Consider the following 26545-nt stretch of genomic DNA (forward strand, 5'->3'; position numbering starts at 1 on the left):
ATAAAAGTAATTATAGACATACAATAAAACTATTGTATAGCAAAAGTTTTGTCTTTCTGTTCATTTTATTATATAAAAAGGATAAAACAGAAATTATAACTGAAAATTAATTTACAAATTAAATTACAGTTTATATAATTTCCATCAAACTGGCTGAAAATACTTATTAAAACATGTATCTTTTTTCTTTTTTGTTACCGTAGAAATTCGGGAAATTTAGTATGCCGAAACTGTTATAGATTATACTCTACCAAATTTATAATTTTCTTTAGTAGTTTAGTCTTTAGTAGTTATATAGTTGTCCTTAACATTAACCATGAACAAATCATACCTCTTTGACAGATAAAAGTAACAATTAAAAATCGCAAGGCCGTGAATTAGCACTATTCTACTTAAACATTCCGTACATACTGCGCGTAATCGTAATACAGAGAGACCATAATAATCTTATGGTGTTATGCGATTTTCGACTCAAAGCGTTGACTGATATCAATTTAAGTATGATTTGCTTTCGCATTTACACTCGCACTTCTAATGAATAACCGAGAACAAGAATTCGTGGGGTTGCTGTGTCATTCGGGTTTTAGCCATTCACAGTTTATTTTAATTTATTTCACTGTGAAAAAATTATCGGTGTTTTTGCCCATCTTTATTTACAACCCAAAATGATTACCCAGGTCTATTTATTTATTCCAGGTCTTCATTTCAACTCGCTATGTTTGTTCATAATCGCTCACTGGTTTCTTTCTCTTTTTCAGCATATTCCATACCTATATTTATGCACCGTACATATCATGGTCCATATCGCTCGTAAATTTACTCCAGTGTTTCCTTTTTATTCATTTAATTCTAGAAATATATTTTCTTTGGTCACAAACTTTTTATTCACCATACGGGGTGTCCCAGAAATAAGTGCAAGTATTTTGAGGGGTGGTAGATCTCGATAAAAGAAAGATATTTTCTCTTTATCGTTCTTCAAATAAGTCCAAAAAAAAAGAGTTATTTTATTTTGAAAATTTCCAAAAAAAATATTTTTTGCTAACATTTTGAGAACCACTAGATCTTTTCTGAATTTTCTTTCTTATAAATTTAATCTACTACCTATGTTGTCATATTATCAAGAAATTATGTTTTTTGACTAAAAACTAAAAAAAAATTCCAAAATTTTTTTCAAAAAATTCATAAATATCATCATATTATAATCATTTTAAAAAAATCTCATAGGCGTGTTTCTGGGGTTGAACTATATTACCAGTTAAAATACTTGCACTTATTTCTGAGACACTCTGTATAATAACAAACCACTTAAAACTAAAAATTGGTCAAAAATTGTTTTTACTAATTTTTTGAAACAATGAGAAAATATGCTACCATACTAAATTATAATTAAAATAAACCTATAGATTGTACTTTAAATAGTGGCTTAAATTTGCATCTAAATTGCACATGTGACCGAGTATCGAATACATCCGACGAAATATCAAAAGGACCTGTCTAGGTTGTAGTTAGACAAAGAGACTTGGATAATGTGCCACGGTTATCGCCTGGATGGGTTCCGAAAGCCGCTCGCTTTTCATGTTTAATGCAATGCGCTGGGCGCGCGCTCTCAACTAAAAGATTCTAAAATTGTAATTACACAACTATATTAAAATTTAGTACTTCCGCCAAATTTGTTTTAAAACTTTTATTGTATAGAAATCCTTCGTTTTAGGTTTTGTGCTATATTCAGAAGCTTTGTTTCGCCCACACAAAAATAATCAAAGACAGTATGTTTATTATTGAATAGGTTTACATTTACAAGTTTCGATTAAAATTATTTGCAACTATTATTATACTCGTAGTAGCTGAAGTGTGCCCACTTCTCAGTGCATACAAATTTGGAACCATATATTTCTTTATAAATCTTGCAATGTTGATGTGCAGTGTGAGCCTTTAAATTATTTGGAATAAGCTCCTTCTAAAAAGCACAAGTACGTCTGACCATTTAGATTATGATTGAATATTTGATTTTGGACATTTGGTTTGGTAACGTGCAAATTCATGCAAAGAACCTGTAAAAAATACCTGTGCAAAGTCCAGAGACTGGCATGCGTTTGCATCACAGGAGCCATGAGAACATGTCCAACAGAAGAGTAGGTAGAATGTAGGTCATTCTAGATCTAACACCACTGCACATTGCCATCGGTAGATATGCCAATGTAACAATGATTAGAATGGTCACTAACGGAATCAGTACTAGGAGAATTGTCAGATCAGGTGCTTGGAACACCCTCAAAAAAGAAATACCACTCCTGCAACTCTCAGTGGATGATATGCCAAGAATGTACAACTTTGAGAAACACCTCAATGTAGTATTGAGTAAAAATAATTGGAAGCGAGAAACGTTTGCTCAGCAGTTAAAAACCATACCATAACTTGGTATACTGATTCTTCCAAAACCAATGCGGGAACAGGAATCAGAGTATTTGGGTCGAGAACTAAATACTCCGAACCCCAATGGGCACCTACCCTAGCATACAGGCAGAAACCTACCTACCTACCTACAGGCAGAAATCTAAGCTATCGAAAGATGCGTACAACTTATCTTAGATAGGAACTATCGGATACAAGCAATATCAAAAGCCCAAAATAAAATAAAGCTTGCCCGATTGCAACGGGTTGCAGCAATCAGGACATGTTGCGCGTATAGGACTATCTCGGGAGATGCAGCCTTGGTTATAGCAGGTATTCCCCCGATACACCTAGTGCTGCGAGAAAGACATGAAACATATATGGGCCTTCATAAACAGGAGGCACGAGAAAACTTACTAAATGCATGCAGCTGGAATGGGAGAGCTCCAGTACTGGTAGATGGACCTACAGGATAATCCGGGACTTAAAACAATGGATTAATAGGTCGTATGGGGAAGTTGACTATTTTATGACCCAGGCCCTCTCCGGTTATGATTGCTTTAACAAATACCTCTATAAACGTGCTCGATCACAAACTGAGAGATGCTCATATTGCACAATGGAGGAGGATGTTGAGCATACTCTGTTCAACTGCCCAAGCTGGGTCAATGAGAGGAAATATTTTGAGGTGCAGATTGCACAAGTATTCACTGTGGAGAGCATGTATGCTGGACTGGTTGGCGGTAAAAAACTCTGGACCGCGACACATGCCACGGTTAAGAAAACACTGAAGCAAGAGGAAGAACAACGCAAATAAGCGAGGGCAGCCCTCATGCTGAAGTAATGCGAGAGCGGTTTCCAGCATGAGTGGTGTTAGACACGGGGTGGTTTTTTAGTCGGAAGAGTCCCACACTTCGTCTATAAAAGATCTTTCCACCTCGCTAAAAAAAAAGGAACTATCGGAAACAAGAAATAGCCATCTTATCTGATAGTCAGGCAGCGTTAAAAGCGATCAACTCAGTATCAATTATTTCGATGTTGGTCAAAAAATGCATAGAAAAGCTGAGTAAATTAGGCAAGGAAAACAAAGTCCTTCTACTCTGGATGCCTGCTCACCAAGGAATAGAAGGCAATGAAAAAGCAAATGATCTAGCTAGTAAAGGAGCGAACACTCCACTAACTGGACCAGAACTATTCTGCTTTCCAAGTGGTAACCAACTAAAAGCGGAACTCAAGAACTTGGAAGACTACACCCGTAACCTGAAATGGGAATCTTGCAAAGGTCTAAAACACTCCAAGATGTTTCTGAGGGCTTACGACCAAGAAAAATCAAATATCTTCCTGGATTTAAGTAAGAACAATCTTCGGATTGTCAAGGGGTTTGTAACAGGACACTGTCTCCTCACTAAACACCTCAGTAGATTGAAACTAAGAAATAACGGCAAATGCAGATTCTGTGGGGAAAATGGGGAAACACCAGAACACCTCATCAGTGAGTGCGCCGAGACGACAACCATTCATGCCATGAACTTTGATACGACTGATATTGGAGATGGAGAAATAAATACTGCAGATTTGTTTGTTACTTTTTTGTAATTTCTTTTAATTTTATAGATATTTTTTATAGAACTAAATTTTTAAATATTTACCTATATATTTGTAAAAATGTATTTTTTATGATTTACGGTTATTGAACTACATAATTTAACTGGAATTACTTTATATTATACATCTTTCAGTAAAAACAATATTGATATGCGTTCTTTTCCCATGCTATATGATATCAATCAAATTAACATAACAACAATCAAACTTATATTTTGAAGTTTCAATATCGTCGTTTGGCATTTTATATGGAGGCCACAGAAAGTTTTTTATTATTTTTCGAAAAATGTTAAAAAGCCATAGTTCTCTTCAAAAGCTGTTCTTAGTGAGCGTCTATGTCCCGTTAAGGAGTAACTATACTAATTTTCAGCTCAATCTGCCGTGTAGTTTTGGAGATATCGTGATGAGTGATTGAGTGCCAAATCGCTTTTATATATACAGGGGGAGTCTTAAATAAGTGCATATATTTTCAGGGCTTTTCAGACTATTTTTCAAATAAATCCAAAATAATCGAGTTATTTTACTTTGAAAATTTTCAAAAAAATGATTTTTTCCTAAAATTTTGAAAACCACTGTAACTTTTCTAGATTTTCTTTCTTGTAAATTTAATCTACTACCGATGTTGCCATATTATCAACAAATTATGTTTTTTAACTAAAAACTAAAAAAATTCCAAATTTACCAAAAAAATTTCGCGAAAAAAACCTCGATTCTGGGGTCGAAATATACTACACCTAAACATAATAATTGAACTTATTTAAGACTCATCCTGTTTAGATTAAACTTTATAAATTCTGAAAAATTTGGCTTCTGGCATCTAGACTCCGGCGTTTAAAAACGATTCTACCGCGTTTTTAAGACATTTAACCGGTAAATCGATAAACCAGTGATGCAATCCCTACCTCCAAATTCCCTGTCAAAATTATTAACGTTTAACAGTAACGAAATTATACCGAAGCGTATTGTGCAAGTGTGAAAAATATGCTATATTAACAGGCAATTTTGTTCGGCAAGGCTAGAAGCAAATAGGACAGCACTTTGCTTATTAGTTGAAGGTATTCGAGATTGATATCAAAATAGATTATAAACTTGGAAGGGTTTAAATTGCGCCGCGCCATCGTCGACAGAGTCCGGGGGCCGTTTTGCTTCCAACTTTCCACTCTAATTAGCTGACAGTTAAGTTCATCAACAAACCAATATTTTCGCCCAGATTGTTTTAATGATGGAAATTTTTACCGTTTAAAACGTTCTAGATTATTATATTATATAGCAATAGCACAAAAATTTAAAACAATTTTAAGTAATACCTAAAATTTTTAAATTATTTTTAAAAAATTGGCGCCAGGAGGCACGTATAGCCGCCAATACTAATATATGTTAATAAAAAGTTGGTAGGCAGTTATTTTAGTTTCAAAGTAAAGGAATTTTTCCAGTTTTTTTAAACAATATTTCATATTTTTTTTTATCTGAAAAACTGCGACTGACTGATTTTGATGTTATTACAAATTTTGTTGCAAATATTATTCCGAATTTTAAATTGAAAACAGCGTTTCGCTGGCTACTGTAATTTTGGAGTTACGATTTTTTAAAATTTTTAACCCCCTCCCATACCCCCTTACCAACCCCCCACCCCCACCAAAAACTAATGGCCAGATTCTCGGGTGCCACAGTATTTTTGTGCCGAATTTGGTTAAAATCGGTTTAGCGGTTTTTGAGTTATCGTGGTACAGAATACAGACAGACGGACAGACGGACAGATGAAAAGTTATTACTTTTCAAACCAGTTAAAAAATATGTAGATGGCGCCCTCTACAAGTAGGAGTCATATTAACATCAAAATCAAATTTCTCATGTCAAAAATCTCCCAGACACCAATTTTCATCCAAATATTGACGTTTTGACAGAAATTATTTGGAAAAAATCGAAATAAACATGAAACTTCTACACCCTGTATGTCCGAAAGTAAGCATTTTAGAACATACATTTAAACGAATTTTTTTACTGGTTTTTATGAATATGCAGAATATGGAATTATAATTTATATATAATAATATTTCCTGAATACAGTCCAGACCACCCTGTATATAAAACCTCACATAAAACTGATATTTTATTTTTCTTTTTTTTTTGAATGATAAAATTTTCACGATATTACCCATTGTAAACCAGCCACAAGGGTATTAAACATTATTATTAATACAATTTTCTTTTACCATTTATCTATATTAAACCATGACTACTTAGTCTGTGTAGAAGTTTATTTAAATTAAAAATATTTTCCAGTTCCAATAATTCCGGAGTTCTTGTATGACATCAATCATCCCGAAGCTCCTTTGGATGGAGTGCCGCGAATAACAACAACTACTGCTGCGCCAACTAAAGAACCACCTTGCGAGAAGTATATCAGGTTATTAAGTAAACAAGATCCTGAATTTAATGCATCATTGTATGCTACTACTACTAGTACATATGGTAAGTATCAAATAAAAGCACATAATGGTAAGTTTAAAAACATGTATGTAAAAATAAAAAATATTCAATATGAGAATGAGAATGAGGAAATAAAGGACAATGAATATCCAAATTATATTACCAAAGGATTAAAAATAACTCCCAGGCACAATATTCTGCCACCCTAAAATTTTGACTAAGGGCGGATTTACCCAATTCCTTAATTGCTATTCCTTAATTCTTATTTCTTATTCACTAAATTATAAAAAGATAAAATACGTGTTATGCAGTTAGTTTGGTTATACAATGTCTTAATCCACGGTTCGTAATTCTTTATTTTGAAAGTTCCCAACTTTTAACTTTTTAGCGATTACGAATTAGCGATTAAGGAAAACGTGTAGATGCGCATGCGTGAAATTTTAAAATGTTAACTTTTTGTGTATTTTGTGAACTGTTGTTAGTCCCATTCCAAGGAAGGCATGTCTTGTATTAGAGTTCCAAAATTGCCTTCCATGTCCTTTCTTCTATTCATGGGGCGAATCCCAAATCGCCTACAACCTCGGTGGCGATTCACGAGAGTAGCGACACAACAAGCCATGGTTATAAACAAACCCGAAAGTGCTGCAATTTTTTGTATGGACCTCATTGCACACAATAACACAGCGAAATAAAAACGATTTGATTTGATCTACTAGTGTCAGTTTTAAGAATTAAGAAATAAGGATTAAGACATTGGATAACTGTCTCTAAAAAAATAAGGGATAAAGAATTGTGTATTAAGAATTACAAATTAGAGACTAAGAAATAAGAATTAAGGAATAGCAATTAAGAAATTGGGTAAATCCGCCCTAAGTTTGATGTTTCATAACTTTTTAATTTGTAATCCGATTTTTATGATTATGATATTAGTTTGTAGATAAATTTATTGGCATTATTTTTTATTATTTTTAGTAGCTTATACAGGGTGTTTCAGAAAACATGTGCCATCTATAGTGGAGAGATTCCTCACGTAAAAATAAGATTTATTTTTCATATCAACATAGGTCCGATTCTACTTTCTTTCGTAGCTACAGGGTGTTAAAATCTTAATATTTTTTCGATTTGTTATCATTTTCTTCCAAGTACTTTTAGCGTTTTGAATGAAATTTTGGGAATAAAAGTTACTTTAAATTCGACATATTTTAAAGCTAAAAAGTGTCGACATATTCACCAGGGACGTGCATATGAGTTTTCACTGGAATATTTTCCTAAAAAAAGCATGTACGCCACTGACTTTTTTTATCTTGTTAACGAAATAATATAAGCAGTTTAATGCCGATTAAAAGTTGTCTCTTGATATTTTGTCGATATCGGCCTCCTTCATGAGATAAACGCAATTTTATTAATCACAATTAATAAAATCAATATAAAAATAAAATTAAATCCATCAAGCTATAGATTAAGAAAGGATAACTACCCATATTCCTTCGATACGACGAACACCTCGAGCAGTTATTGCTGCGAGAGGCGGACATACAGTCTATTAAAATTATTAAAAAAATATTATTTTAATTAATCATCTAAGATTACAGGAAAGTGTTTTCAATCCAAAAAAGAAATTTATAACTATCTGATTATTTTATTTTTCTCATTAACTGTTTAATATCTATCAACAAACTTTGTAAAAAAATAAACCATAAAAATCATGTTTATATATTGTACCATATCTCAGCAATTAGTTCTTCTATCTCTATTAGCTTGCTCTTCTACATTAAAATATAAATTATATATTTAATAACATATATTTCTCAAATATTTCAGAAAACCTAACCCAGTTGGAATTATCCGAAAAAGAACAAAAACACAAATATCTAGTTCAAGAAACTGTTGAAGTGGGCATGCTGTTTGCCTCGAAGGCATTCGTGCAGTTAGTGACTAACCCTTTCGTGGGACCATTAACGCACAAGTAAGTAATTTAAATAAGTTACAGAACGAAACAAATATAAGAGTGTTCCAAAATCAGAGTAAGGTTCCAACTCTATAATTACATCTATACTATTCGCGAAAACGAGGAAACCCGAAATAACCCTCTTCGCACCTCAAAAATGCCTCCATTTTTGCCGCCATTTTGACAGCTGTCAAAAATTCCGGCCATGCCTTGCAAAAAAATGTATTGTCATCGGGACTGAACCTATATGCCAAATTTCAATTTCCTACAATGAAAGGAAATGGTTCTAATTTAGCTTACAAGATTTGCCCCGAACAAACATACATAGATAGTTACATACGAAGCAAGTTAACACTGAAAAAAAAACATAAAAATCATATTTATATATTGTACCATATCTCTAAAGTTAGTTCCTCTATCTCCTATTGGTTGTATTCTACATAAAAATAAACAAGCTATTGGACTTTAACCTACTTCCGCCTATTTTGCTTACTTTCTTACATTTCGCTAGTAGTGTAGTGGCCGTTTATCACAATCTTTGACAGATGAATACCGAATTTCTTACATTGTTTTGTATACAGGGTGAGTCTTAAATAAGTGCAAATATTTTCAGGGCCGGTAGATCTCGATATAAGAAACATATTTTCTCTTTACCGTTTTTCAAATAAATTCTAAAATAACCGACATATTTTAGTACTTTGAAAATTTCCAAACAAAATGATTTTTTGCTAAACTTTTGAGAACCACTGGATCTTTTCTGGATTTTCTTTCTTGTAGATTTAATCTACTACCTCTGTTGCCATATTATTAACAAATTATATTTTTTAACTAAAAACTAAAAAAATTTCAAATTTTCAAATCTTTTTTTTCGCGAAAAAACCTCATAATCGTGTTTCTGGGGTCGAAATATACTATCCCTAAAAATATTTGCACTTATTTAAGACTCACCCTGTACAAGTCGTTTCTTTGTGTATAAGTTACATAATAATTAGTTGAACCGTAATTTTTTAAAAGCAATTTTTAAAAATCACTACCATTTATTTACACTGAACACGTAGAAATTAAACACACCTCAAGTTTGTTCAACCAGAAAATACAAACGTGTGATCGAAAAAAAGGAGCGTCAGCGATGGCTATGAAATGAAGATCGCTGTCATTTTATATGTAAATTTATTTAGGAAATTTCATCGATGTTCATTTCGTAGCCATCGCTGACGCCGTTTTTATTCGATCATACGGTACTTGACACTTGACTGTGACATTTGAGTCTTTAATTCACATATAAATTATATTTTCTGTCATTTTTTGGATGTCCAAGTTCACCCTAACTCATTGGATCGACTTTACATCATCTTTTAGCCATGTTAAGGCTGTTCATTTCATCATCGTCATTCTCAGCTTATTCAACCATTTCCAATTATGGTGTAGCCTCCTTCACATATTTAGATACTCTCTTTGTAGTTGGGCCTATTGTTGTCTATTGTTGGCTATGCAGGCCCAACTTTTTATATCCAAAAAATTAGGGATTTAAAAAATTGAAATGTTCAATATAATGACTGTAGTAACTCAGTAGTAAGTAGAGTTTACTACTGTGTTATTAATTAATTGTATTAATTTATTTGCTATTAATGTTTTTTTTCCTATTATTAGAATTGGCTACAGCGTGCCCATGTTTGCTGGCTTCGTCATTATGTTTCTTTCAACAATAAGTAAGTATTGCTATAAAGCTATGAAAATATTTGTATTTTATACATAAATTTATTCTTCTTGCTACATGTACAGGGTAGGTCAAATTCGACGCTTTTAAATGGAAACACCCTTTTCTATAGGAGATAGACGAAAACTAATATCGGTGTCTGGAGCTCAATTTTCATCAAAAACATAATATCAAGTATGTTATATTTTTGGAAAGGTAATTTTAAATTCTTTTCAATAAATTAAAAATATACAGGGTGTCCCATATAAAAAATCAATTTTTCTGTTGATAACTCTTAAATTATTAATTTTAAAAAAATTATACTAAAACAATTAAATTCTACGTAAAAAGGTGCTTTGGAAATGTTTTCATAGAAATACAAAATTTTCCATAGCAAAAAAGTTACAGCGATTTGTTAAAAATGCACATTTTTGAAAAACACCCCGTAACTCCGAAACGGTAACAGATATCGATGTGCGGTTTTCACCATCATGTTTTTGACAAAAATTGAACTCCAGACACCGATATTAGTTTTTGTCTATCTCCTATAGAAAACGGTGTTTCCATTTAAAAGTGTCGAATTTGACCCACCCTGTACAGGGTGGTCGAAATTGGTCTGTTTTAACAGAGAAAACCTATTTCCTGACTTGATAGAGCAAAACCGACATAGATGTCATGGGCTCGATTTCCGAGATGCGTTTTATGGCATAAACCGCCTGTTGATATTTTCACTGCCAACAGAGATAAGGGGTCTTTTTGAATTTTTTACCATTTTGAAAATTGCCCATATTTTTTTTATTTCGCTGAATAATAAAATTCTGTAAAAACGTTCTTAAGGCACTTTTTTAAGCACAATCCAGTGGCATACTCAGTTTTTTTCTATGCTTGCTCTTCTTGTCAGAAATAATAAAAAATATAATTTTTTAAATAGAAATCATAGTTTGCTATGAACTTAAAAAAATGCTGACATTTAACCCTTTCTAACGATATAAAGTTATGTGTATTTATTTCTAAGAATGAAAGAATTATTAGGTTTTTTTATCTTTGTATCCAAGCGGGCTTTGATTTTGTGTTGACCTATTTGTCTAATTTTGAAAAGGTAAATTAACATTCTATTAGTAGTAATGGTAATTATTAGTATTAGTAATTACAACTGAAATCGATACAATAAGCAAAGAACAAAACTAAAAAACGTATTTTTTTGCGTGACGAATATAGTTCTAAAAAAATCAAAGATTTTCAAACTGAGGACCTCCTTGTTGAATACACAATAAACATCTTTTGAGCACAGGGTTACAACAATTTTGATTAGGCGAACTGGTGTAATAAGTCCAAAAGCTTGCCTAGTAGCCTTCAGCAATTATTCCTTCTCTCGTCCCAATGGTTCTTCCCTTATATATAAGGTCTTTTAATTTCCCCCATAAAAAAGTTGAAAGGAGTTAAATCGCAGGACCTAGCAGGCCAAGATATGGGCACCTTGTTCCAACCCAATTCTCTCTAAATTCTCCATTTAATAGTCCAGTTGTAACTCTGGTGTTTTAATTGTAACTGGTAATACTAATATAGAATGGTGATTTACCTTTTTAAAAGTTTTTAATTATGCCGATAAATAATAGTATAGAAAATTAAATTGTGATAAAAAATAATTAGGCAATAGGTCAACACAAAACCAAGGCCCGCTTCGATACAAAGATAAAAAAACCTAATATTTCTCTCATTCTTAGAAATAAATACACATAACTTTATATCGTTCGAAAGGGTTAAACGCCAGCATTTTTTTAAGTTAATAGCCAGCTATGATTTCCATTTAAAAAATTATATTTTTTATTATTTCTGTCAAAAAGAGCAAGTATAGAAAAAAACTGAGTACGTCACTGGATTGTGCTTAAAAAAGTGCCTTAAGAACGTTTTTACAGAATTTTATTATTCCGCGAAATACAAAAGTTATGGGCAATTTTCCAAATGGTAAAAAATTCAAAAAGACCCCGTATCTCAGTTGGCAGTGAAAATATCAGCAGGCGGTTTACGCCAGTGTCTCAGAAATCGAGCCCATGACATCTGTGTCGGTTTTGCTCTATCTGGTCAGGAAATAGGTTTTCTCTGTTAAAACAGACCAATTTCGACCACCCTGTACATCTGAAAACGCCTTAAAATATGTAGAAACAAATTATTTTTTCGTGTAATTTAGATACATGGCATCTCTATCACTGGTTCTAAGCCTGGAAGCCACTAAATTGAAAACAATTATACCATAAGTAATTTTATACTTATAAATCTTCCATTATACTAAAGTAAAATAATTAAAATGTTGTAATAGGCATGTTAATAAAAAGAGTTTCACTCCTAAATTTCTGCTATACGTAATATTATGGTACGTATACAGGGTGTTTCAAAAAACATGTGCCATCTCTCCTGGGGAGATTCCTCACGTAAAAATAAGATTTATTTTTCATATTAACATAGGTCCAATTCTGCTTTGTTTTGTAGCTACAGGGTGTTAAAGTCTTAATAATCTTTCGATTTATTATATTTTTCTTCCAAGTACTTTTAGTGATTCGAATGAAATTTTGAGGATAAAATTTACTATAAGTGCTACATATTTTAATGCTAAAAAAGTGTCGATAAATTCATCAGTGACGTACATATGGATTATCACTGGAATATTTAAAAAAAAAACATGTGCGCCACTGACTTTTTTTGAATGAAAATTGTGTAGACCGTTCAATGCCAATTAAAGGTTATCTCTTGATAAATTGTCGAATTGATGAGATAAACGCAATTTTATGAATCACAATTAATGAAATTAAAATAAAAATAAAATTAATAAATTATATATTTTACCTAATTTTTTTTTCAATTCACGATTAACTCGGTAGGTTTGGTTTCTTGACCAGAACTGCTCTAGTTCAGGGTCTTTTAAATATTAGGCACATTTCGGACAATTCTCACTGTTCCCAATATGGCTCGTTGGTAAGCTTTGGGTTTAATTTCAATAACTCCGTGTTCCTTGTAAAATCTCTATGAATAAGTCCATTGGCAGAGATTACAAAAGGTTAAACCATGGCTTTATTGAGCTGGTATACTCTTTTTAATTCATATGCTGATCTTGATACTTCTGTATTTTTTCTGTTGCAGTTTTTTGAAAATTCTGGTCTAATGTTACGGCTATATCAATTATGAAGCATGCCTTCTTGTCCTTGTTTATCCATAGTATATCGGGTTTATTATGGAATACTGTTTTATCTGTTAAAATAAGTGTATCCCAATATATTTTATGGCTGCTATTTTCCATTACAGGTTCTGGGGTGTAATTAAAATACTTCGTCTGCACAGACTGTAAACCAAGAATTAGTGATAGTTCTAAATGGATTATTTTTGCTATGTTATTAGGCATTTCTGTATCACTTGTGGGTGCTAACATGGGACAACCTGAACTTATGTGTTGTATGGATTCTGAAAATTGGTTACACATTCTACATCTGTCCGTTATGTTTTCTTTCAGAACAAACTTCCTGTGTGATCTTGTAGCTATCACCTGATCCTGAATAGCGCAGATAAACCCTTCAGTTTCGCATTACCTAATTTATTATTAAATATTATTATGTCATCTGTATAATTTTCTCGACTTTGTCGGGGATCATCTTTCCAACGGGCTAAGCCAAGTTGGAAGATTCTTAATCTCTAGTTGGCTATTGTCATATATTAGGTGCGTGGTTTCCACTGAGAAATCTCCTTACTATGGTACATGTATTAAGTATGACTGCTTTTTGTATTTCAGTATGAGTGTATTCCGGTATATTGAGGGTTTTCAGTAGCGGTATAAATGTTTTTGGTGTTATTCCCGTTGTGGACATGATAAGTGGTATGATAACAACTTTTTCTTGTTTCCAGATTCTTTCAATCTCTTCAGCCAGTGGTGTGTACTTATCGATTTTTTCTCTATACTTTTGCTCTATGTTGTTATTATTGTGTATTGATACATCAATGAGATATACTGTTTTTTTTGTTTTGTTTAGAAATACTATGTCTGGTCGGTTGGCATTAATTGTCTTATCGGTGTGAATGGGGAGATCGTAATAAACTTTATAGAATGCATTTTCAGTTATTGATTGTGGATGGTATTGGTAGTACGGCGTCGTGATTTGTTTTTGTGTACATTAATCAGTTCCTTGTAAATTATTTTTGGAACGTTATTGTGTCTGTCTGTATATTCTGTTGCTGCCAGAAGTCTACATCCTGCTGTAATATGCTCGATGGTTTCCGGTGCAAGGTGGCATTTTCGGCACGCGTCTGATGTTACTGTTCCATCTTTTAATATATATTTTCGATAGTTCAGAGTATTTACGACATGATCCTGGATTGCTATCGCAAATCCTTCTGTTTCGGGGTACAGCTGTCCCTTTTTGCGCCACATGTGACTTAACTGTTTGTCTACATGTTGTTGTTCAATTACTGCAATATGTTTTCCATGTAAAGCTTTAGATTTCCATTTGTTAATTAGTTCTGTTTCGAGATTGCTTTGTTGGTTATGGTGTTGTGGAAGTATTTTTGGATGTAGTGGTGTAGTAGTAGTAATAGTCTTTCTTGTCAAAAAGATATGTAATTGCAGAAAACGGCAAAAAACACAAGATGACGTACGGGATACCGCAGGGGTCTATTCTAGGACCGACCTTGTGGAACATCTTCTACGACCAGATCCTGAGGGTTGATATTGGACCAGGTAATCTACTGATTGCTTATGCGGATGATCTGGCTATCCTGATCACCGCTCCGACCATCACTATCTTCGAAGAAAAGATACAAACAGCTGCCCTAACTATAGCCAATAAGTTGGATAGAATGGACATACATCTGGCACCAGAAAAATCAGAACTAGTCGTTCTGGTAGGACATCGCAAGACGACGAACTTAAATATCCAATTGGGAAATTGCCACATCAGACCTCAAAAGGCAATAAAATATATGGGCGTTTGGCTTGATTCCGGGATGCGCATGACTACACATGTCCTTAAAATCAGGGACAGGACGGTTGATACCATCAAACAGCTGACCAGAATCACTCCCAATATTAGAGGCCCCAGTGACGGAAAGAGGAGAATGCTTGCCTCGGTTGTGCATTCGATGATCCTGTACGCCTCGCCCATTTGGAGCAGGGCAACAGACTATATATACTATGAAAAGGTCCTCGAGAAAATTAACAGAATGCTAGCCCTACGCGTAGTTTCGGCGTATCGTACAGTTTCCACAGAAGCTGTTCTCGCTCTAGCAAAAATCCCCCAATTATCCTACAAATCGAGGAAAGAAATTTAATATACAGGCACGGCTCAGGGTATCGATTAGAGGCCAGGAAGATAATACTGGACAAATGGCAGAACAGATGGAAGGCATACCAGGGTCCAATTAAGATATTTATCCCGGACGTGAGGGTTTGGATAAACAACACGTGGATGAAAACACGGACTACCACATCACCCAGGCGATGACAGGGCACGGTGCTTTTGGAGAGTACTTGAGTACCTTTAGAATAACTAAGGCGGAATCCACAAAATGCTGGTATTGTGAAGCATCAGACACGGCCAATCACACATTATTCGAGTGTAGAAGGCATTTGGAGACTACAGCATCGGCGGAACAAATATGCAAGGTTAAAATAACAAGGGAAAATGTCGGCGAGCTTATGATGGAAAATAGAGAGAACTGTGAAGCAATCACCAGGATGATGAGAGCCATCATGCTTAAAAAACAGGAAGATGAAAAGATAAAAATTTGGCAGACACAGACATAAGTGGCGAAACAATCTCCAGTCTTGAAGTAATGCCGCAAGGCGGTTCCGAGATTGGAGAGGTAACTCGACAGATGGGTTTTTAGTGGGTATGACTCGGGTGAGAGGTGACCCCCACACTCTGGCTGTAAATGGCGTTTCCCATCTCTAAAAAAAATGGATGTAGTGGTGTATAGTTATTATCAGCGTTTATTATTGCGGTATGTAGCGAACTGTTTGATTTTGTCTGGAAGTATTTGGTAAGACCTTCTATTTGTCTCTCACATAGCTCTCTGATGTTGACAATTCCTCTTCCTCCATTCAATCGTTTTATATTAATCCTTTCTATGCTGGCGTTTGGATGATTCATACAGTATTTAGTTAGTGATGTTCGAATTGTGTTGTGTACATATGTGTTGATTGCTCTTGTTAGATTACGCGAGTTTAATTTTGATTTCAATATGTTTGTTAGGCGTTTAGAGAATGAGTTTTTGAGCTCTAATTTGATGTTTCTTTGTTCAATGTGTGTACTTTGATTGAATCCTAGATATTTATATGTTTCGTTCTCTGACATATTTGTTATGTATTCACCTGTTGCTGTTTGAATAGGATCAATTTCCCTCCATTTACCTCTTTCAATGTACGTTGTTTTACAATTGCATATGGATGTCATCACTAAATGTGCTTATTATATGAATGAGTGACTCTAGTTGTGGTTTGGTTCCAACGTATATTTTTATGTCATCCATATAGAACAGATGGTTTATGGTATGCAAGGTTCTTTTTTGGCTTCTAATTTGATATCCATGTTTGGTTTGTTTTAATATGTTGGAAAATGGATTGAGTGCCAAGCGAAACCACAACGCGCTTAGAAAATCCCCTTGAAAGATTCCTCTCTTTATTGGAATTTCCTGTGTTACAATAGTTTTGTTTTCTTGGTTTAGATGTATGACGGTTCTCCAACTCTTCATTATATGTGATAGAAAGTTTCGTATTATAGGTGATATATTATAAATCTCTAATGTTTTCTCTGGAGCCAGCTGTGCGGCACAGAATCAAATTCCTTTTGGTAGTCTATAAAGCATGTATATAAATTTCTTTGTTGTTTTTCGGCTTGTTGTAGTACTACTGAATCTATAATTATTTGTTCTTTGCATCCTTTCGCATTTTTTCTGCAGCCCTTCTGTTCTTCTGCTATTATATTGTTAATTGTTGTGTGTTTGTCTATTATATTTGTTATGATTGATGTTATTCCTTCGGTTTTTATAAAGAGTTGGGAGGCAGGTGATTGGTCGGTAGTTAGCCGGATTTTCTGTTTCTTCACTTTTTGGTTTTATATATGTTTTTCCGCTTGTAAGAAAGTATGGCAGTGTTTGCGGATTATGGATTACCTGATTAATGCTTTTAATTAGCTGATTATGCACACTTGTCATATTCTTATACCAGAAGTTCTGAATGTGGTCTGCTCCGAGAGTCTTCCAATTATGGGTTTTTCTTATTGCTGTTATGAATTCTTCTTCTGTTACTATTATCTCTTCTTCGGTTTTTATATTTTTATGTGTATCTTTTTCCATTTCTATCCATTCTGTTTTGTCGTTATGCTGTACAGGGTAAGACCAAATATTTTTCCAGAAGTTTTCAATTTTTTCTTGCGTGGGATATCTAAGCTGGTGCTTAGTAGGGTGATTCTTTTTATTTTCTTCTAGGTTGTTATAGAACTTTTTTTCATTATTTGCTAATAGATTGTTATCAGTTTTTCTTTTGTTTGCCTTCATGTATCTTTTAAGTCTTTTAGAATTAGAATAAGTGGGAGGGGGGTTAATCTCTGCGACCTTAGAGATCTATTATGTCCCCCTTTCTTGAGTTATAACTCATCATACAGTCCCAGGACTTCCTACGGAGACCCGTGTCCCTCACAGTCGAGGAGCTACGACCCAGGCCGGGTAGACGAAACGGTAACTTGTGTCGCCTGTTGGGTTTAGAGGTAGGAGGTAGGCTCCCGACCCTTGGAGGAGGTGGTAGCTTGTATGCCACTTGCGGAGGATGGTCTCACGCAAGTGTCAGCCACCTCTCCTGTAGTTCTCTTTGGGTTTGGCCCCTTGGAACTTTCATTGTTACTGTTCCCAGTGTCGCTAGGGGGGTTTCCCACAGCTTCACCGGTGATGTTTTAATTACTATTATTATCAGATCTCATAGTGTTCCTATGAGTCGCTAGGGACAGTCGGTCCACTTCTACAGAGCCCCGCATGTAGAAGTAAGGGGTAAAATACAATGGGGTGCCCCCCGGTGCTCCAAGGTTGAGGCTGTCCGTAGCCCCGCCCGGTATCGTTATATGTCTTGGTGCAATTCTCTGGCCACGACACTACAGTCAGGGACAAGACGATGAGTGAGATGCTTCTTAGACCAAGCCAAGTGCTAGAGGGGATTCCCCTCAGCACCTGACCAGGAGCTTCCCCACCAACGACAAGGTCTTGCATCTCCTAGGGGAAGATCTTTTAAGTCTTGCGGAGTATACTGCTAGCTTCTGTTTCATTATTTGTAAGTTTTCCTTAAGGCTGTTCTCATCGCAGTTGGTTTCTTTTATTAAATTGTGTAGCTTTCCTCTAATTTTATCCGTTCGATTTCCCTTCAGGTATTGTGTTAGTCTACCTACATCTGCTCTATATTAATTTATTTTTTGCTGTATTCTTCGTAGCCAAGGAGGGGGTTTCTTTGTTATTTTTTCTCTTATTTCAGTTATTAGTCTTTCTTTATTATTTTCAACAACAGTAGCAGCTGCGCAATATAGAAGCGTATGAATGTCTTGAAGAGTTCTGTTTTCGTGGATGTATGTTGAGAGGGACTGGTTTGTTATCTTAATGGTCTGTGTATGCTGTTTAAATATTAGCTTTGGTATAACTGGTCTTTTTGTTGGATCTGTATCGGTCCATTTTATAATATTTGTATGCAACTCTGTTTTTAATTGGCTTTCTATGTCCGTTGACGCATTGTTTTCGCATTTATCTTCTATTTGATGACTTTCAGTGTTGCTAATCTCGTTTGGATTTTGTGGTTTCAGTTTTGGTGTTCTTGATGTGTCACTGTCCATGCTGGTGTTTTCATTTTCCTGGGAATGTGTTACTTGTAATTCGTTGTTTAATTCATTGGCTACTTGGGATTTTATTTCTTCTATGATGTGGATAGATAGCCTGTTGTTTTTAATTATAACTCTCTTTTGGTCCATAACTCTTTGCTCTGAGATATGAGCATATTCAGGAAATCTCTCAATGAACAGTCTGTGAGTCTCAGTTCGGTGTCCAATTATTTGGGTTTCTAGTTTAGTTGCGGTGTAATAGCAATGCATGATGTGTTTATTCATTTCGGTTGTCCAAGACATGCGTTGCCTTGGGAGGCCTGCTTTGGTGGTTGCCGGCTGATCAGCCAGCCGGCAACCACCAAGCACGATCAGCGGTTTGTCCAGGTGGGTTAGCTGTGTCGTCATTGGTTTGGTCAAGCTGAATGTTCCCACGGCGTCCTTGACCGTTACGCCGTTCGTCCGAGGAATATGTAAAAAATTTTGTTATACAGGGTGTCTCACAAGTCAAAAATGATGAACTTTATATAAAACTAGTTTTTTCTTAAAAATCGATTTTTAAGACTTTTGAGACAATTGCATAAAAATATGATAAGAGCTGTACCTTCATTTTATTTGTAATTATTTTGAAAATGCAATATTTTATCAACTTACTTTGTAACTTATTCAAAAATATATATTTTTTATTTATTTATTAATATCTCTGAAACTATCCAAATATATTTACATCTTATCTTAGGATTATGTAAAGTGATCAGAAAGGAAGCCAAAAATGCAACAATATACAGTGTGTTCCATTTAAAAAAATCATCCCGGTCCACTCACTCTTTTTTGAGCCACCCTATAGAAGTTAAAATATTTTCATGAAATACATCCTCGTAAATACTTTTAGGTTTGCAAACTTAAAAAAGTTTTTTATTCTAGAAGGTACAGATGCCTGACGCACTATTGCTGGACTGTGCATCCAACAAAACAATATGCTCTACTACACAGGGTGGCAGTTTGGGGCAGATTTATTTTGCTCGACATAAAAAAATAAGGACTACCTAAGCGAATGATATGTATAAAAAATACGATATTTCTACATTTTTTTTAAAATCGTTCATAAATTTTAAAGTTTTTATTTTGAAAAATATATTTTAACAAAAATGACCCTAATACAAATATGGGAAAATATTATTAAAATGTGAAAAAGCAGAAAAACAGTAAAAACTTACCCCTATCATCTACATTCATCATAAAAAAAATATTTGTAAAATATACGTTTAAAAAAAATTACAAAATTGAGACACTTCTGCTGCGATATAATAACATTTTACTAGTTACGACAATTCCATTATTCATTTGCTTTTGTTTTGTGATGCTCCAAAGCCTACTTGTTGTAAATTGACAACAAGATTTATGAAATATTAATATTTTTTTTTGGAGATAATCAATGTTTTTAGTGACCCTGGCCCTCTGTTGTTTCCTGTGTGGACACCCTTGGGGATTAAACACGAAATTATTTTCATAGACGAAGTTTTTTGAAAAAAAAAACTAAAAAACAGCTTACGGAATTCTACATAAAATGTCTTTTGACCGAATTGGTAGATCCTAGAAAATCTAGAAATATGCCTATTAGAAATATCTCTGTTAAAAGTTAAGTAGTCCATCGTAATCGTCCATTTTTTAAACAATATTATTATCTAATATAATAAATGTTTATATGCATTATTATTGCCTATATGTATGTCCATCGACTTTGTATAAGTAGTACATAGTTTTTGAGTAAAGATATCATCTTAGTACATGTCCGTGTTTTTTATTTTATTTTGGTGTGTTTTTTTGTACTACTATTATGGCACTTTAACTATCACTACTATAATACATAGTAGTATAATTTTTATCACTTTTAACAATATTAATTTTTTAAATAATTTAAAAATAATAGAGCAAAGTAAGAATAAGTAGTAACAATTATTATATCATGTAATCTCTGTATCATGTATCATGTACTATCTCTTTATTTAATGCGATATAACGATTTTACTCTAATTTTTGCTTATTGAAGTCGCTCCGCGCGGTCTAAGTTACTGTGGACTTCCATTACTTCACAGTGGTCAAACCATCTTATTAATTATTTATTGTTTTATGTTTTGTTACATTGCATCATGATCAATGACCATACACACACAATAGATGCAACGCAAATTTTGTTTGCCGTGTGATTTGATTACAAAATAAAAATTTCAAATTATTGTGTAAGAGACAAGCGTTATAAAATAATTTATCCAAATAATTCGAATACGTACCTGGTTACCTTTGCCCGCCTTCAATAGCGTCAGCAACAAAATTCACATGAGGGCGCCACATTAGGGGCAACAAAAATGATCAAAATTGGGTTTGCAGAGGGTCGGGCGTCACAAAATTGCGACCATGTTTTTTAATATTTTGAAATAATTTTTGTTTCACTTTATTAAGGAAGCTTCCGGACATGCTCGTAATTAGTTTTAAAATCGATTTGAATACATTTAATGCTAAAAAAAATACTTATAAAATCATCTTTTTTTAGTGCGTTTTAGGGGTAAATTTGAAACAGTTTGAGTTGAGTTTGGGGAAGGAAATATAATTATAAGCACGTCTTAAGATGTATACAAAAAAATAAAAAAAGATTCGTGAAGAAAGGTCACATAGTTTTTGCAGCATTTTGTGACAGCCAAACCCTTACAAATGCTAGGCTAGCGCCAGTGGGAAGGAGAGCCTTAACAAAAAGTAAAGGATGTAAAGGAAAATACTAAACGGTAATAAAAATATATACATTTAAAACATATTTAATTGTTACAGAATTAAAACTAGATATAAACGTATAATTATGTGACAAAAATTAGCTAGATGAAATAAAATGCTCAAAATGCTTTCTTTCCAGTTCACGACATAAAATTATTCTCTTTCCAAAACGTCGTCGATAATGTTGTCGATCATAGTTGGTCCAGTTTTGTAAACACTGTCTTACATATCCCCAATAAAAGAAGTCCAGACTAGATAAATCAGAAGAATTTAAGTATTCTATTAATTGGTGAACTGTAGGTAGGGAACCTTAATAGTATCTTGAAGAGACATGAATTCCCCATTGAATATCGTAATAATATACTGAATGTTCCATTTAAAATAAAAGAGTAACTTGCTTTTAAAGGTAGCCAATGTGCAATACTAATTTTGTCTTACCCTGTATAACTTTTTGGATCAAGTTTTAATTTGATATAAAGTACAATAGTTACTTTAACTACATATTAGGATATACCGGATAAATTCCAATTTACGTAACTTTTATTGAAATATAATTTTTAGAAAATGCTAAATATGTCAGAAACCTTACATTTTAATCATATACTTCTCTAATGAAACTCACCTTTATTTTTCTTCCAGATTCTGAAAATCAATTAATATATAGGAGAATGAAGGAACATTACAAAAAATACAACTTTGATATGTAACTTTTTTTCGGAATACCCTGTTCAGAACTCTCTATATTAAAAAAAGCCCTAAATTAACCTATATATGCTCACAAAATTTGATTTCAATATAAACTATCGTTCTCCTTGGAGCATCCGCGTCGTATGAGAGGCGCCACCCTGTACATACAATATTTACTTTCTAACCAGAAAATATGCTCATATTTGGTTTGGTCATAATCTTACTTCGATAATTTATTTTAAAACAAACATCATTAAAAACAATATCGCTATTACAGTTTTTTTTGAAAGTGAAACTAGGTTAAAATGATAAAAAATCGCGTTAATGTAGAAAAAATGAAGTGTTGGACGAAAATACCCCCGATATGGAGGAACAAAAATTCCCGTGTCCACTCGAAAGTTCTCCGCACAATATTTGGTTTAATGATGCAACGTCGAAAATCCATCGCCAACAATATCCTCTCAAAAGTAAATTACTGTACTGGAGCTGACATTCGAACAGAAAACCCAATTAATTTAATTCGCAATGAAGATTTTAAATTTAGCGAGAAAACGCCGGTACTTTTTAATTAACAGGAAAGAGAGGGTTCATTATCTGATGCCGAGCAAAGTTTTGTATAAAAATACAACATATATAATTAAATAAATCATATTTTCTGTTAATATTCTATTTATTTATCATATCTTAATTGTTTAAATGCATTTATTTTATATAATCTTTTATATAATTATTTATACATATAACGAAAATGTAGACACATGAAATTGTTAAACAAATTTGCATTGAAAAAGTTTAGATACTTTAAGTCTCATTTGTGAATGTTAATAAATTACTTTGAATGTGGTAGACAGTGATTCAGTATTAAAACTAATAGAATTTCGGACTTCCATTGTCTTTATTTATTTTGCTAACACAGCGTTGTGCTTACACATATGTTGACGATAGGATCATAGGAACACTATATAATAGTGTTCATAGAATGTAGAAACATGTTCATAGAACATAGAACATAGGAACACAAATATATTTTTTTACCGATAGACACTTGGATTCCTTTCTCAATCATCTCAATTCACAAAGTAACTCAATCAGATTCACGATTGAGAAAGAGAAAAACTTCTGTCTACCGTTTCTGCATGTTCTTGTCAGTATTAGCACTGCTATATGTAGAAAACCCACACATACGAGACATAATTTAAATTCTCAGTCGAACCATTCTGAAGCAACCAAAAGAGGTATAATTAAAATATTATGTCATCAAGCAATCACTATATACAGTTACCAAGAATCTCTGAATTCTGAACTAAGTTATATTAAAACAGATTTGCTTCATTCATTGCGATTGGATATAATATTGCAAAATCCTTCTACAATATTATATCCAATTGCATGTCTGACTCAGTGGTGCCCCAGCCTTAGAAAGATGATCTCTATCGCTCTCTTGACGATTCCGTATGAGAAAGAACATCGGAGATCAGGCGAATAGCCAAGTAGTACAAAATTAAAACTGTTTTTAAGTCTGAGATAACTCTAAAAAGTGTCCTAACAAAAACAAAACCGGAACCATAAGAGTGCATCCGCAGCAGGTGCCTTAAGAGTGCGGCGAGTCGATTGGAGAGGCAAAACGTCCTCTACATGTACGACTTGTCGATCATAAAAAAAAACATACGCAAATAGGTGAAACAATGAAGTCTGGCATTGCGTTCTTGTATGGTCCAAGCACCACAACATAAAACGGTCGGAAACCAGAAAAAAAACCCATTGGAAAAAGTGCAAATTTAAGAGGCCCTATATCTAGCAATAATAAAATCTTTAGCAATCCAAGTATGGAAATTTCAACAATATGACAACCACTCATAAAACGCATCAATGCAGGTATTCTCAATGCTTATGACATGACAACAACAACCTCATGCTTGACTGCACCCAACATCTTTACTTTTTTTACATTTTCCCCAGTAAATGCTCGGTTCTCTCGGCATAAGCTCAATAGTTCAAGACAATAGAAGTCCGAAATTCTTTTAGTTTTAATATAATTACTTTATAGTAGGTAACTCATAATTAATGTTATAGTAGATAGATTCTTCGAGATGGTTATCGGCTTGTTCCACTGCGACCTTTTCAGATCTATTGTGGGCCTCTTCTGAACCTTCGGTCAGAAGATGACCACCGTGACAATGTTATAGTAGCTCCGTTTTTAAACTGAGATTGTTCTTTAAACTACCTTTTCCATTTGTTCAAAGAATTTGTATTATATGGAATTCTTCACAAATCAATAAGGTTGTCACATTATTTAGTTTAAATCCCTTCAACTCATAATAAAACAAATGTTTAATATGCTAGAACCTAAAAATATTTTAATTTTCCTTAAAATTTAAGTTTAACTGTAATAAGAAATGAAAATAATGTCCACTTGCCCATTGCAACGTTTTTTAGAAAACGGCAAGGTTAATTTTCCAATCTGAGGTTTTGTATGCAAGATACCATCATCATCTTTATTAATTTAAATTCATCCAAAGCAGTGATTAATATCATTGATATACATTTGAATGCAAAAATGTTCTTAAGCAAAAAAATTTTGAAATTAGAAATATTTATGAGAAAAATAGTATTTTCTTGTTCTGTATAGAGCAAAAATAAAAAATATGATTTAACCCTTAAACGCCCAAGCTATTAATATCAACGTAAATAGCGAACAGGGCCTAGGGGTCCCCTAAGGACCCTTGATAAAAAAAATTGTCTCTAATTATATTTTTAAAGAATAGTTGTTTCAATGAAATGCATAGCTTTAAGGATTTTTAAAGTGCAATTATTAAATAATAATTAAAAAAAAATGCTAATAGTAACAATAAAAAAGGTTAAATTGGAACTAAGTAGAACAAAGTTATAATGTGCAAGAAGTAAAGTAATATTAAGAATTTGGTACCTTAATTTAAAGAAAAAGTAAATAACTGGATGATAAAAAGCTAAAATAAAACTAAATAACACATGTTGTTTATGTTCTATTTTCTTGATTTTTTTATCGTTTCGGATACGTTTTCTACGTACACTTCGTTGCCTGATGTTTCATTGATGTCATAAGCTTTTCTAAATCTGAGTAATCATCCAGATTCTGTGCAATGTACTCCAGTTTGCGTTTTATTTAATGTCAAGCATGATTTACTTCTGGCATGAATACTGGAAATCGGAGTAGATGAGAAGGAGATCCAAATCATAAAACAATTATATTGGAACCAAACAGCTGAAGTGAAAATAAATGACACAATCTCGACCGAAGCCTTTGAAGTCAAAATGGTCAAAACAAAAATTGCAGACAAGGATGCGACAGAGTGCGACAAGGATGCAATGTGTCACCGATGCGTTTTAACATTATGTCGAAAAAATATTCCGGCTTGCTCTCGAAAATGAGTCCAGGGGTGTTAAGGTCAATGGAAAGCCCATTAATAATATCAGATATTATTATTAATACTTCAAAAACAAAGACCATGGTGATTAGTATAGACAAATCCAAAATGTTAACCTCACTCTAAGCGGCGAGATCATTGATCAGGTGGATAGGTTTAAGTATCTCGGCTCTGTTGTCAATAACAAATGGAACTGCGACGAGGAAATTAAAATTCGAATCGGCATGGCCAAAAAAACGTTTTAAAGGCTTCGGAATATCCTCCTATAACAACGCTTACCATTAGACCTCCGACTAAGAGTAATTATGTGCTGTGTATGGCCCGTCCTGTTGTATGGTGCGTGGTCAATCAAAGTAAAGTCTCTAAATCGCATTGAATCGTTTGAGATGTGGACTCTTCGCAGACTATTTAAGATCTCGTATATCGATCACATTTTAAACAAAGAAGTCCTGCAGAGAGCTGGTGTCGCAAGACAAATGCTTAATATAGTAATAACCCGGAAAATGTCATATTTGGGGCAATTTTGAGAGGAACTACGCCATTCAGAAACTGGTCCTGCAGGGCAAAATTGAGGGTCGAAGAGGGCCAGGAAAAAAACAGCACTCATAGGTCCGGAACATCAGGGATTGGAGCGGCATACCGGACGCAGTAACCACATCCGTCGAGTAGAAGACAATACCCTTGTAGAATGTATAATGTTTAGGAGGGGAGTTAATCACCGCGACCTTACTATTCTGTGTACTTTCTTGAGTTATAACGAGTTAAACACTCAGTTAAACATCAT

The 26545-nt window shown here is 33.7% G+C and overlaps 1 protein-coding gene across 2 annotated transcripts in view; it reads left to right on the forward strand.

Annotated features, from left to right (window-relative positions):
- Nucleotides 1-26545, forward strand: part of LOC115891029 (synaptic vesicular amine transporter) — a 153239-nt gene that overhangs the window by 48675 nt on the left and 78019 nt on the right. For both annotated transcript variants that reach the window (XM_030911431.1, XM_030911424.1), the window contains exons 2-4: nt 6280-6468; nt 8248-8392; nt 10025-10083. In XM_030911431.1, coding sequence (XP_030767291.1) covers nt 6280-6468; nt 8248-8392; nt 10025-10083 — 393 coding nt within the window. The remainder of the gene's footprint in view (nt 1-6279; nt 6469-8247; nt 8393-10024; nt 10084-26545) is intronic.

This window comes from Sitophilus oryzae, unplaced genomic scaffold (genome assembly GCF_002938485.1).
Source record: "Sitophilus oryzae breed Bouriz unplaced genomic scaffold, Soryzae_2.0 scaffold_1179_pilon_pilon, whole genome shotgun sequence".
NCBI classification, from domain to species: domain Eukaryota; kingdom Metazoa; phylum Arthropoda; class Insecta; order Coleoptera; family Curculionidae; genus Sitophilus; species Sitophilus oryzae.